This window comes from Anopheles ziemanni, chromosome 2 (genome assembly GCF_943734765.1).
Source record: "Anopheles ziemanni chromosome 2, idAnoZiCoDA_A2_x.2, whole genome shotgun sequence".
Lineage (NCBI taxonomy): Eukaryota > Metazoa > Arthropoda > Insecta > Diptera > Culicidae > Anopheles > Anopheles ziemanni.
In genome coordinates, this window is record NC_080705.1 from 52,066,169 (window position 1) to 52,081,033 (window position 14,865).

Genomic DNA, 14,865 nt, shown 5'->3' on the forward strand with positions numbered 1-14,865 from the left:
GAAAGATTCATCGTATCTCTTCATCTCTAAAACGCAGATATTCATTCAGATTCATGAATATGAATCTGATTTACAAAACTCTAGTTAGTTCCCTTTTTCGAAAGAAAGGAAGAATGCTTACAGCCTGAAACAGTATGTTAATTAAAATAAGTTAATATAATGTGTCTATGTGTCTAGTTTGGGAGTGCCCATGACGCAGCGGTAGCGCGAGGAAACACCACGACACAGGTGTGGGATCGAATCTCGAGTCTGGCACCCCCCGGTATTACGAACGGCTGACTTCCGATATCAATAATATACCGTCTTTCGGTCACCGAAAACTCTCTTCGAAGAGAGGCCTTGTCCCACTTGGGGATGTCGTGATACATTAAAAAAATGTATCTATTAAGTTTGTATTGAAAAGGGTGAGGTTTTCTGCCGTAATGTCATTCATAGTGAAAGTTTCCAAAAGCTTTTAAAAATGCATAAAGCAACAAACACTTCTATATTTATGGCTACCATGGCTATCACTGGCAGCATGAACGTTCGAAAGCCATACTTTATAGTTTGAAAAGTAATATCAACAACATTAAAACATCCAAAACTTTGTGTTTGTCGTAATGAAAAATAAATATTCAGGTACTCAAAATATACAGTTAGTAAATAAAGTCTCCGTACAGTCATCAGTTTTAACTTTGAGCCTTATTATCGCTGAGATTACATGGCCTACGGCAAACATTAAACGACACGTATTAGAATAACTTCTATTGCTCTCAATACACATGCTGCTAAGACTCCTTTTAAAGGAAACCCGCAAAAAGGCTTGAAATCGATGCCAATCAAGCCTTCAAGCTCAAATTGGTGACTTTACGGTTATATTATAAATATGTGATAGAACATTATTGATATTCAACTAGCAAGTCATTTTTGAAAAAATTGAAACTAAATGTTCAAATCAAACAACCAATAGTAACGCTAACAAACCTTTCCTGTTTGAACGCTTTATGCTCAATACCAAAGATAAATTTTAGTGCAAATCGGCCAGGTTGTCTCCAAAACGAATGGCGTGGTATTTACAAGGACATTCAAAACCGATTCAAAAATTCTGTTGCAGCATTATCAAACTTCTTGTATTAAAATGTTTCTTTGTTTATCTAATGATCAGAGTATTCTCGACTTGACAACAAGATTAGGAGAGGTTAACCGGGATACTGTTATGCGATACTTCTGACGTACGAAAACTAAGAGATTAAAATTATCATCTCCTCAAACAAACCGGAGCTCCATACGTGTCCATCGCCTCAGCTTACCGTTTCCGCTGGTTTATCTTCCGGGACTATGTTGAATGTATGCTGTGGCTGTGATGGGACACACAGCTTGGTCAAGGGTACATTTCAGTGTGTCTCTCGTTAAAGCACCATCAGGGGGTCCGAAAAGGTTGCCCGGGCTGTACCATAAAATGCTAATTTAGTAACATTGAAATATTAGTCAATGAGCGGTAATTATCGTGCTTTTTCATGTTTCTCTTCCACCATTTTCCGGGACGGTGTTTTGTTCTACAAGTTTTCATGCTTGTGTGAACACGCATCAACGAACGAATTCACACGCATGTTGCGAATCAAGTTGAAGGCGAAACGTGTACTGGCGTGTTGTGGGCTAGAAGATGCCTTGGGAAAAACCCAGGACGTGTACGTTTGTCGCCTGGACGACCGGTGGCGGAATATCCTTCTTTTACCCATCGGGAAAGCTTTAAGGAAATCTTAGCAGGAGATGTTTGCACCGATAGAATGTAATAAATTATTTTTCAAAAGCGCTCTTTTTTCCTCATGTTTTATGTAAACCTTGTTTCCCCAAACATGTTTGCAGGTTTTATTTTTATCTCGTGACTATCCGATCGTGCATATTGATCGGAAGTAACAATAAATAGCAAACCGTTCGTAAGACCATGGCGTCACACCCAAAAGGCGTGTTACTCATAATCCAGCTCTCCCCCAATGACTTCCAAGGGTGGTGGGATGTCAAAAAATGATGCTTGAATTGAAGTAGGTCTGAGTCACCCCCGAAGGTTGATGTAGGCAAAATGACTTCATCCAATCGACGGTGTTTGATAATAAAATACGCACACGTCTGTGAAAGGCCTTTTTGTATCGTTATTTTATATTTTTTGTTTGGTTCCGTTCCGCTGATCGTCATCTAGCGACACAAGGCAGGAATAAGTCGGTAGAATCACTTGAGTCGATCCAAACCCCCGCCGCGTTCGTTCGTAACATGGCTTGGTGAAGTATTTTGCATTGCTTTGCACCAACACAACAACCAGACACCGCCAGACGAACGACGCAACGTGAGAAGCAAGCAGCAGCGGAACTCCATTCCCCGGTTCCTATATGCTGTTTGAGATGGAGTTCGCCCTCACCGGAGCTCGGAGGCTTAGGTTAAAGTTGTTGAAGTTTTTCTCTTGTTATTGTTCGTGGCGGAGGGGATGTCACTGGAAGACGATGTGTGCCAGTCATCAGAGAAACCGATGACTAGGAACGACGTGCCGGAGGATTATGGCAGCGGACCATGGAAAAGATGAGAAGTGCATAAATATTGACTCACCATTACGCTCGGTTTCCTGGAGTATTCGGGACTCGCTTTCCAGTTCTTCTTATTCGGAGATGAAACGAGCCTGTGCCGAGTGTGAGAAGAAAATCATGATTTCTAGCAAAACATATTCTTCCGCGGAAGCGCAGAATGTTTTCTTTTATTCAGCTGCATCCGGACTTTCCATTGAATTTGATGTCTAGAGTTGTATTGAGGTGATGTTTATGAGTGCAGATGTTTGCATCTAGTCATAACCCAATTTGTCATACTTTTACTGTTAATTATTGGATGATATAGATTTTGCTCAAATTCAACTGGCATTACTTGAAAATTTAATATATGTACTTCGATATCAGCAATTCGTGTCTTTTTCTAGAATATTTTCCCATGGTTATTGATGCTCAAATTTGTTGAAGCTAGTTTATTTGGCATTCACATCATCACTTCTTTTTTCATTCAGCAAAGAAATAGACGAATAATCAAATTTGCTTGCGCAACAACGTGCAATGCGGTGTGGGTCAAGTTATTTTTTGTAAACTCTCCGAACCATACACACCATAATTCCAGTAATTTGTTCCGCCGTTTAAACCGTGTTCTGTGCACGTAATGAAACATACAAGGCCAGCTTGGAGTGAAACTTTTTCACTCAACAACCATTCACCCGCTCAGACTCGGACTCAGCCATTTACCCCATAAGTCCGGAACACAAGTAACCAAGGTAGCGAAAGCGATTCTACGCGACAATGTTCTAACACTGCTCGGTGTGTTGGAAAAATTACACAATGCGCCTCTGTGTCGGTGGCAGTTGACACGATCTGTCGATGATGATGTTAGTTCTGTTCTGCGATGAGACTATGATCCCTTTTGAGACTAGAATTTATAAACGGAAAGCATCGATGGGCTGTTTTTATTGTTTGACTATTATGTTTGAATATTGGCGATATATTTCTTATTCATTTTGTTCAATTAATGATATATTATTATATATTATTAATGTTTAGGAGTTGCTATATCTGTAGAAACCCATTTTCTAACAATGCTTATATCTTAAACCATACCGCGTTCCGCAACGTGTTGTAAAGAGATAACATTTATTTCACAATCAAAATTGAATATGGTTAGTACGGGGAACTCACCTTTTTATAGTGTTAATATGAGTTCATTCTAATTAAATGCCAAGTTTGAGAGCTAATGTACTTGTATTTTACGAGAAATTCGTTAAAATCAACGTAGATATTTTGGGCCATTATGCTCTGTAGGTTTTCATTATAAGAAATAATGTTTTTCTCAAAATCTAACTGATTTTGGGAATTATCATGCATTTTTAAGGATAAGGAGGAGCGACTTCCTTGTCTAAAAATGAAAAAATAGAACCAGCTCGAAGTTGTAGCAAAGTTTAAATTTCATGCGGTATGAATACTTTTTTCACAGAAATTGTTTCTGAAATAATATGGACCATGGGCATGATAAAGCCATGGACATAAAATAGCCAAATCGATTGAAATAGTGTTCAGCACGATAAATTTGTATATAAATCCTTCGAAGGCGTTCAAACCACACACAATGCATTCATTGCCTAAGGCATGACTCAATCAATCAACTCGCTAGAGTCCTTTTTTTCCTTGAGCGTACGATACTTGGTGGGTTATTTTTAAACAATGAATTTATTTCATAAAATAACGACCTGATACATCCGCCAGCATTCTATTAACTTTACAAACGACAACCTATGCAAGGTAAAATGAAAAAGACGACAGTCTGCATTCAATTACTTTGTCGATAAATGCGAGATAAGCTATTTTACCGGTCAACGTTACAGCTAGGGAAGGCATTTGTTCGATAAGCGGAAATGATTGCAACATTACTCACAATCAACACGGCGATCATTGAACTATAAATTTTATTAAAACAAATATCACCAGCGGTTCTACGGCGCAAATGACACTGAACAAATGTCAATTGAAACATTTTCAGTTGCGAATTATTTTCAGCACAATATCATAATCGATGCAAAACGCATAGGGCGCAACTAACACCATGCCATAGGATTGGAGGTTCCAGAAGAGTAGGCTGTGTTGTTTCTTGCTTTCAACTCCAAGCAATCTTTCGGTGGTGTTTGAGGTTGACATTTGAATTAGAAAATGCCCTCTACGTAAGCCCACAGGGCTAACTTCTTCTTCATCGCATCGTCGGCGTGGCAATCGGTTTTCGGAAAGTAGTTCAAGCGTGACTGCTTGGGTTTTGTCTTTGACAGCCAAAGTTAGTTGAGAAGCGGTGCCACACACTGCCGACGATCTCCGCTCTGCGCCATGAATGCTGGGGTCTCTCGGTAACCTCCCGGTAACCGCTTATGGTGGGGAGCCCCGACCGAAAAGGACTGTTCAGTTGAACTCGATCGTTAGTTTCGTGGATCGAGAGAGAGAGATCGGTAGGCGTGCTGGATCTGGTGTGTGCCAACGTTAACTGATTTGTTCTTCCATTGCTGTCTGACCTTGTCCGGCATCATTTAGCGATGTCGGTTACAGGACGGCGAAGAAATTGCGAAAATAGCGTTAATGCAATTTAAACGTAAGTTCTGTCAATTTAAGAATGTTTCATTTGCTTTGCGGTAGTGTAATTTAAACAATTTGAACATATTTTACGAACGTAATGTTTATCGTCTATTCCTGCATTCAAAAGACAGGCCGAATCGAAGTGGGATGACTCAGACCGGTGAATCATGTAAAATATACTGATGGATATGATCATGGATGATTCGGTTATCTGACAAGAGTGAATATCTACACTGTTCTCCCTACGTTAGCGATATGAAAACGATAATGAACAGTTACAATACTGTACGTTTAATGTAAATTGTTATTGACTTTATATACATAAGTAAGGCTTAAAGGGATTAAAAAAATGGAATAATTAATAATAAATTGACGGTTGTTCAACTTTGATATCATTCATTATATATGAAACTCCAATGTAACAAGCGCCAAAAACGTTCAAATTCAGCTTACAAGAAAAAAGGTGTGATAAACTTTACGTCAAATATATTATGAATCACCTCATATTTGTTCCAAACGATCCGAAAATGTATTATTGGAAGCATAAAATAATTGTTGTTTTTTTCCTTATTCATATTGGTGATCCGGGAAACAGTTTATTTCGCGTTTTTCTACATTAGTGTAAACTAGGTGTTCGTACAATTTCAAACACTTTCTTTTAATAGTGAGCAATGTCCACTTATCCTAAGAATTATAATTTTACCATGAATTTTGTTTGTTACAATCGTCTAAAATGCAATCATGGATGTGTTTCATGTGTTTCTAAAATTATTTGCTAACTTTGATGCTTTGTTTACACAAATTTCACCTATACTGAGGCGACCCTTCGGTGCAAGGGTGTGGTTTGATGAGCTGCAAATAAACGGAACAGCAAAATTGATGCCATTGATGACTGCGTTCAGTACCGCACCGCAGATAACACGGTTCAGGGTGGCGAAAGAAAAAAAAGAGGGGAACAAAGTGGCTTTATGTGTTCAATGAAAATGACCGACCACCAGGGGGCAATCATATTTACGACGCGACCCTAGGCGGCCACCATCCTCTTTGTCGCGTGATGTTTTATTTAGGTCAAATAGGATATGGCGTGTGCGGGATATTGGAAAGGTCAAGTTATGGTTGTGCTGAAGTTTGTTTTTAAAATGCTGTGTAATTATTCTTCTTTGATACTAGTATTTCAAACTTTCAAATATTTTTGTTATTTAGAACATGGAACCTAAAAACGCTAGAAGTGGTCAGATTAAAATCTAACCACTTCCGCTTCTTACGGCTTCTGAATGTTAGTGTGAATGAATTATGAATTCAGTTTCGTTGTTCAGCTACCGTTTTCGTGGAGCATAAGGTCAATGCCATGCTCTCTCATAACGTATAAAAATTACGACGCATAGAGTAATGTATGTATTTGGAACTGTGTTTGTGGTCGCACAATCGCTCTCTCACACACTTGGACCCTTTGGACTTACCTTCAACAGGATGTTTGCCAAGATTTGCCTCATATGAGGAACCAATAAATCAGTGCTTTGAGCAAGCAATGGTGCTGGTTGTTAATCATACTCCACGTCTGAAGAGCTCTTGTGTAGAAAATTGCTATCGCCTTAAGATGAAGTGGCTTTCGCTACTACTGTGGAACGTTGTAAAGTGCTGAGACCGGCACGGGAATCCATGTTTGGTTCTAAAATAGAACAGGGTGACACGAATCCACAGATAAGCCTTTCTTGAAGTCGTTACCCCGCCAATGAGCGGTTATAAAGAGGGAGACGCCCGTCCGATCCTTATCGGTTGAACACATTCGCTTCCTATCGAGAAACGGCGGAAATGAAAAGACGGAGCTTTGTCAATTGCAGCACCGTTGGTTGGCCTGAGCGGGTACCGTAATGTCAAAAGATTATCAGAGAAATTTCAATGTGCCCAGCTGGCTTTCGCGTAAACCGTGAGCCGTGTACCGGCGCAACGTTGGAGCTGCTCGCCGAAGCGCGGCGTTCATCCATTTCGATGTGATCCGCTTAGGGTCGCTCGTTGGGAAAAATTGGTGAAGTTGAGAAACGTTACAGTGGCCCAAGCCCAACGAGCCCAACGCCGTATATGAGATGATGACATGGGTACGTTGAGTTATTTTTTTAAAACGCTCGCGCACCGAAAGAAAACAGATCCGTCCCATAACTCCACAAAACCCGGGGACCGCCTCTATGGCCGTGTGCGGTTGGAGTGCAATTAATCACTGCGTCTGCCGCTGCTACAAGTGACTCTCGAGAGTTGATTCGGTGCCGAGAATGCATCCTACCCTGAAACCGTTTTGGAGATGGAAACCCATCGCTCCGGAGAGGCCACGCACGGCTGCTGCTACTCGAATGTGGCCGCCCGATATTTCTATTTCCAAGCGGATCGTAAATACCCCGACGTATCCGGGACGACGAAAGTGTAGCATCGAAGGGAAAGGCTGCCAAGCAACGGCCAAACTGTGTGCCGTCTTCTTGGTAATGATTCCCCCGGGGAACAGGGTGATCCCACGATGGGGTCATACGATGTCGTTGGAGTCTCAAACGGTTCCGAGTTTATTGGCAATGAAAATTAATACGAGCCATCGTCTACGTTTTTAACGGAACTCCGCGGTGACAGAGAAGCGAAGAGCGATAGCGTTCAGCTGCGTCATTAAAATGTTGATTTTTGTTTACGTTTACGAGGGTTGCCTTTTAAGTTTCGGGATTTGGAAAAACTGGTGATGCAATCTGTTAATTAATAATTTTATCGTAAAGTTTGACGTTTTTGAGGTTATCCGTTCTCAGAACGTTTTGACATACGAACGCTATTTGTGTTGTTAAAAAAATGTTTAAAGTTTCAATCGATAGGAGTCTTTTTTGTGAGATCTTCGCTTCTTCAGGTGTTGAAAAACGTTGACCTCTCAGTTTATTTTTTACGTACGGGAATTAAAAGAAGTCATTTGGTGCTAGATCCAGGACTATATGGAGGATGACTCATCAAATCGATGTTTTGAGTACTCAAAAATGCAGTTGTTTGAGCCGATGTGTGAGAGCTCGCATTGTCGTGGTGATGGGTGATCCGTCGACAGCGGTTGAATTTCATGATATCTTGGAAGACAACTGGCAGACAAATTGTTGTGTACCACTCAGAATAGACTGTTCTGCGTTGTTCTAGAGGTTTGGTTGCGATATATCCAGTTTTTCCGAAAAAACATGCGACCATTTGCTTGGAAGTGCTTCGTGCGTGAACAACTTTGGTTGAATTCGGCTCATCTTGAAACACCCATACAGTCGATTGCAGTTTAGTTTCGGGCTCATTCGCGTAAATCCACGACTCATCAGCTGTCACGATATTAAAGACGTGTTTTGAAGCACCGCAATCGTATTTTTCGAGCATTTCTTCCGGCCAATCGACACGAGTCTTTTTTTGAGTGATTGACAAATTGCGTGAAATCCAACACGAGCAAATTTTTTTGACAGTTAAATGTTCATGCAATATTAATTATATGCTGGTCCCAGTAATACCTAAGGTTGTCTCTATCTCACAAAAAGTCACATGACGATCTTGCAATATCGGTTCACGCACAGCATCAATTGTTTTCGGAACGACAACTGATTTTGGACGACCTTCACGAAATTCATCTTGGAGTGAACTCCGACCACGATTTAATTTTCCAAACCATCGATAAATACTGATCATTGATGGAGCTTCATCACCAAAAGTTGAATTAAGTTCATTCATGCACTACTGCTGTGTCAATTCACGTCGAAAGTTGCAAAAAATAATCGCACGAAAATGTCCACGACGCAATTCCACAATTTGGCTGACATTGACACTTTTAACATTTTTTTAACAACACAAATAGCGCTCGTATGTCAAAACGTTCTGAGTACGTATAACCTCAAAAACGTCAAACTTTACGATAAAATTGTTAGTTGGTAGATTGCATCACCAGTTTTTTCAAATCCCGAAACTTAAAAGGCAACCTACGTACTACGGTGCATGTTTTTGAACCTCAATAACCCGGACTGAAACAAGTCCTAAGACATGACGCAAAAGGCACGATTTTATTTCTGCATAGATCATAGTAAAACGTTACAAACTAATGGACCAGTAAACGACAAAATTTTAAGCGGCCACCATTTTGTAATGTACATAGCCAATCTGGTACATGCCCTGTTTTTAGGATCGGTGGAAATTGTAATCGTTTTCACAATATGAATTACTTACATACGACTAAGTTCACCATTCCATTGTCCAGTGTACGGTGTAATTATTTTAAATGGTAAATAATGGCCTTTCAGTGAACCCGCAAGACATTCGTCACCAGAGAAGCCAGCCCTAGTGGGAGGATACAATCATTCAAACACATGGCTTATCCCTGTCATGGACGCCAAAATTGTGACAGTGGAGGTTCGGATGAATTTTCAAAATGTAACCAGCATGTTTTGTGTCTATTTAACATGCTGTAAATTGCCTGCATAAACTCCAACTAAATGTAAAATGAGTTGTTGTTTTACAACCGTGAAGACCAATGTACAGGATAAAAACACAGTTTTTAAATATTGATGATTCTGGTTACGTGAAATGTGCGTTTGATTGAATTTTTTACGTTTTTTTAAAGCCATTGATGCATAAAAAATATTTATGCATAATAGAATCACGTGCACGTTTTTTAAAATCATATGTAAATTTAGATTTTTCAACATCATCTATTACTTTGCGAACCTACAATTGTCAAATTGTGGTACTTTTTTATTGTAAGGATAACGGTTAAAACTCTATGCGTAGAAATGTATTCTATGCAATGGTTATTTCTTATTCATCTAATATACTTCAGTTTCTGACGGAATCATTTCCAAACATACCATTAATTGAATTAGAAGAACAGATATAACATTTTGTGTTATCCCGTTATTCTCCATAGCTCCCGTTGCTTCATTTGTGGGCCAACACTGAATTTCTCGAGTTGAGTTAAAGTAACTGATCATTTTAACGATGCTTGTCCTCAATGTACAAGACAAGTTTTATCTGATGCGCTTTGTAATAAAAGAAAGATTGAGAACATATCGTACAACGGTTTGTTTGCTTGAAATCCCATCTGGCGTTGCACTTTGTTTGACTGGATTCAATATATCCGAGGCGTAAAAGGAATGTGATGCCCGTATGAAGTATTCGATCGTTTAGAAAATGGAATAGAGCCATTATTCCCGCTGATTCGGAGCATGTTTCTATCTGCACCGTATCGTCTACTCCTACGAAAAATATAACCAAGTGACAGGTTCTCCCCATTCCTTTACAGCCCACGAGCCCTGCCCTGCGTGTGGGTGTTTTTTATGTGAAGCTGAGGGAATTGAGTTAATTACGAAATAGTTTATTTGAATACCGGTTCTAGCTGTAGCCTAGTGGCGGGCAGTGGACTAGAAACTGGAACTCTCTACCAGCGTCACTGTAGCGTCGCGAGCAAGTCGTCATAATCAAAGCAAACACGATCCGATGGCTGGACGTTGGTAAACAGGACGTTCGGCAATGAGACGATCAAGTTGATCGAGTAAGGTGAAAAGGCAGGCCAGCAGGACCTGATCTTGAGCCGCGTGCAGGTTAAATTACGAAAGCTTTTACCAGGCTTTAGTTTAAGCCTAATTTACAGGCTTGAATATCGGACTTGAAGGTTTTCTTACTTTTCAAGGTGTTTGAAGTCTGAAATTGAGTCTGAATAGTACACCTCATTTGGTGTGAGATGCTTAAAAAATGAATATTAGATGTAGAAGCCTCTTTTTTTTCAAAACATAACATATTATTATGTTGGTGATTTACAATATGATGACTAACATTTTGTGTTTTATCGTTAAATTGAAGCAAATGTCACGATATATTTAGTTTTTGTACAGCAAGAACTAATGCCTATTTTTCTTACTGATAAAAAAAGAAGATGGTGTGGTAGAGCGGTTCCTTATGGTTGCAAATAATACCAATACCCAAGAATAAACAAACATCAACGGGATAAAGGAAACCGTAATCAGCCCGACACCGATTTCCAGTTCATTCATACAGTGTCGTTCGCGTAATCGTAGTGGTTTTATCAGACGATTATTCGGAACCAGCAGACGACTGGTGGTTGCAAAAAAAAAAACACAAAAGAACAGATCAGTCAAAACGGAGAGAACATTGAGTGTGGGCACATTATTTAAATTGATTACAAGGATAAATCGCTCAAAGCCGGTTTGCGAAACGATTTTGCTTTTGTGTCACTCTAAATCGTTGGGAAACCTTGAGGATTATTATTGTCCATTAACAATGTTTTTCAACATTAATCCGAAATGTGTGTTAAAAACTGATGAATAGAAATTGAAGTTAAAAAATACATTCGCCTCCATCAAGTACTGTTTCTTTTTAATCATGTTCTCCTTTTGTTGAACATTTTTTAATTTCCGGTAATTCATAGACAATGTAACTAAACGTTTTATGTGAAATTTAACATTAATTTATGTTGTATAAAAATGCAAAAGAGGTGTTTATAGCCGTGGTACCCCGTAATGATGTCAACATAAAATAATATAAATTCTAGTAAATAAATCATTTGATGCTTATTGTTCCTTGTGGTTACAGCGACTCGTAAACAAACTGTTGAACGTTTTGTGGACAATTAGTTTGTACATTTACCGTACCGTATCGGTTGCTGCACGCCAATTAACTCCAACTCCATAGTTCCTATATAGCCAGTGACCCATAGTTGAGTCATGAGGTACGATTGTGGTCTTCTTTTACGGTTTAATTCGTACACATCTTAGTGGCCTGGCGTCGGGAACGAATTCCACCGCCAATCCAACCTTCGATCTGCCACAGCCGGTAATCAAATTCGAGCGCAGGGGAGGCCTTGAAGCGTAAAATTAATGTTAAAACTATGGTCAACCATCACCGTCCGTCACCGAGCGCCTCGTAAGTCGTAAGTCAAGTCGCGTAACTGCACCCTCCGAGACTCGTGCGACTATGAATCATTCGTTGTGCAACCGGGCATCATCCACCCGCAACTCCAGTGCGTTGCAAATTTTGCGGCCTGCGTATCGCCTGATCCGAAGCAAAAGCTCCTCAGCTATTCTGCGTTCGACCGACCATGTGTGGTGTCGCCATTAATCGACGTCCGTAAGCGCAGCCCACGAAACTTGCGCGGGACCTCCTTTGACTTCGACGGTCTTCCGTTTGTCTTTTTCCAACATCGCAAACCTAACCAGCGCACCGCCGGGATTAACCAACGAACGGATCTCTATGCACGTTTTCTTTCCGCCCATCGGGTTTTATGGTCTCGCAGAAAAAGGTGTGCGACTCCTAGTGGCAACCTTCTCCCTAGCGGAGCGACAAAAAGAAAATCAAACCACAGTTTTGCGACCTGAATCCGTCCGTCCGTGAGACCACCATCGCCATATGTGACGCCAGTTCATGTTGCTTCTTGAGCTTTTCCTTTTTCAAAACTGCTATTATTCTAGCTTCCTCACAGAATGAAAGTAAAAGCTTTTTCGCTGATGGCTACGAGTAACGTATTGTGCTTTATACTTACGCACATCGGCCTTCATTTATGGACGCCTAATGGCGTGTTTTTCATTTAGTTCGTGACAACAACCCGTTTATTGCGGGTAAAAGAATGTGAGGATTAAAAAGATACAACTACTAACAACCACTATGTGAGGTCAGTTGGCGCCACCTTTCTGCACTTGATTTGTATTGTGATGTGCTGTTTTCAAAAGGATACTACATGCCAGAACTTGACCTCCAAAACTGAAAAAAATCATAAGTAGATAATCTAAAGACCTAGACATTACACTTTTTTTTAAATAAGTTGTTTGGTCATTTTATGAATCGTAACATACAACATAACTGTAAGATAAAATATTTCATAGTTTTGTTTTTATACGTTGGTTTTTATACTTATTTTGCTACATTTTGTACTTTTGGATAAATAATACTGTTGCAAAACAAAGCAACGGATGATGTACTTCTAAATTCATTTCTTCTCTTATACTTGAAATTTGATTGATAATTTGATTTGATTGATAACAAATGATTTTATCATTGCGCGATTTTTTAGTATTTTAAATCACTCAGTTTCGAGAATTTTTGACTAAAGCAAATAATGTTTTGTTTCGCATTAGCAACGAAGATTGAATTCCTTCTTTGTGGCAGTACAATAATAAACTTGTTATTTTATTGCTGAAAGTCGAAGCCGTGTAAGGTTGCAGCTTATGTATTTCATAAATGTCATTTGAATATTCTTTCCTATCCAGTTGCTTTTTGTTGTTCATTCACATGGCTTGCGTGGCAGAGAACAGTGTTGAACAATTTTCTAATTTACCTAAATTTTCTCTGATTTCTTACAGGCATCCATGGATCTTCCACCAGACAAAGCAAAGCTGCTGAAAAACTACGACAACGAGAAAAAGTGGGATATTATATGTGATCAGGTAGGTGGCCCGTTCCAACAAGATCCAATCACCCATATTAAGGCATTAACATATCGGTGAATGTTGCATATCATATGCCATCAGCTCAAGAAAAGGAGGACTGGAGATTGTTCTACTGCGTGATGTGCAAACGATACCCGTGGTTTGGCTGTACATAAGTGAGAAATGAGCACATGCTTCGTTGTTTTAGAACGAAACTACGCCTCTGATGAAGCGTCAAGGCTAGTACCGCCGACATTTCAGCGCATAATCAATTGTAGTTTAACATCTGCATCAAGCAACACCATTTCTAACGTCTTGTAGTGTTGCTTATCGTTGTCCAGAGAAGGGATCAAAATTGCGTGTGTGTCTCGCGAAGATTTATGGCTCAATTAGGAAGTCAACCAGCTTTACGTGAAGCGGTCAATGCGGGCTTATGATGGATGGTCAATACAAAACAACCAGACAGCCAAACGAACCTGGCACGGTTGGTTGGTTTGATATGGGATTGGCACAATGGAACAAAATACTCAGCACATTCTCAGCATTGTGCACATAGCGTTATCCCATATGACATCATCTTCGGAACTGAGTGAATGCAATAAAGAAGCTGCAGCAAACCGAGTCGGAGAATTTTCTACCTACGTGATTTAAGCGACGCAAAGCTTTGACTTGTTAGTAGCATAGATGCGAAGCGGAAACAATGGGTATAGGTAGTTTAGCTTGGGAAAAGTCAAACAAATGTCAATGCCAGAATACAAATACCTATCGTGGGACGACGATGGCAGACAACATTCCTTCCAACCACATGTACCGTTAACTCTTATCGGCTGACGTTGGACACATTCGAAGTTAAAAAATTTCTCATTTCACTCAATTTTTATTCCTTTTTTGATATGAAATCATCAATAACTCCATAGTTTTCTGTGAAAAAATTGAAGAGTAATTTTTTTTTATATTTACAATTAACAAACATTTAAGTCGTTTAAAAACTGAAAAAATCGTTAATTGTGAAATGTTTGAAATAAAAAAAATAATTTTAAGCGTTATTTCTAAATTTTGAAATTTGCTGGATTATATGGTAATCGCTGGTCTCTCGTGTATCGTCGATATTGGGGCCAATCATCATCTATGCTTTGTTTATGTTTCACAATTTGGTAAAAGTTGCAGCATTTTTTGAAGCTACAGCTATGTTGTATATTGTCAAAAATACAAAAACTATGCTGAATAATCACAACATTTCGATAAATATACGATTAAAGCGCAATCGAATGAACGTTTGTTTACGTTCTGACAAGATTACGAATGCGATTATCGGGTAGGAAACCCGAAATTCTTTT

The 14,865-nt window shown here is 39.5% G+C and overlaps 1 protein-coding gene across 1 annotated transcript in view; it reads left to right on the forward strand.

Annotated features, from left to right (window-relative positions):
• The window catches only part of LOC131281882 (formin-like protein), a 29,186-nt gene that overhangs the window by 1,700 nt on the left and 12,621 nt on the right, over positions 1-14,865 (forward strand). The window contains exon 2 of the mRNA XM_058311243.1: positions 13,463-13,546. Coding sequence (XP_058167226.1) covers positions 13,463-13,546 — 84 coding nt within the window. The remainder of the gene's footprint in view (positions 1-13,462; positions 13,547-14,865) is intronic.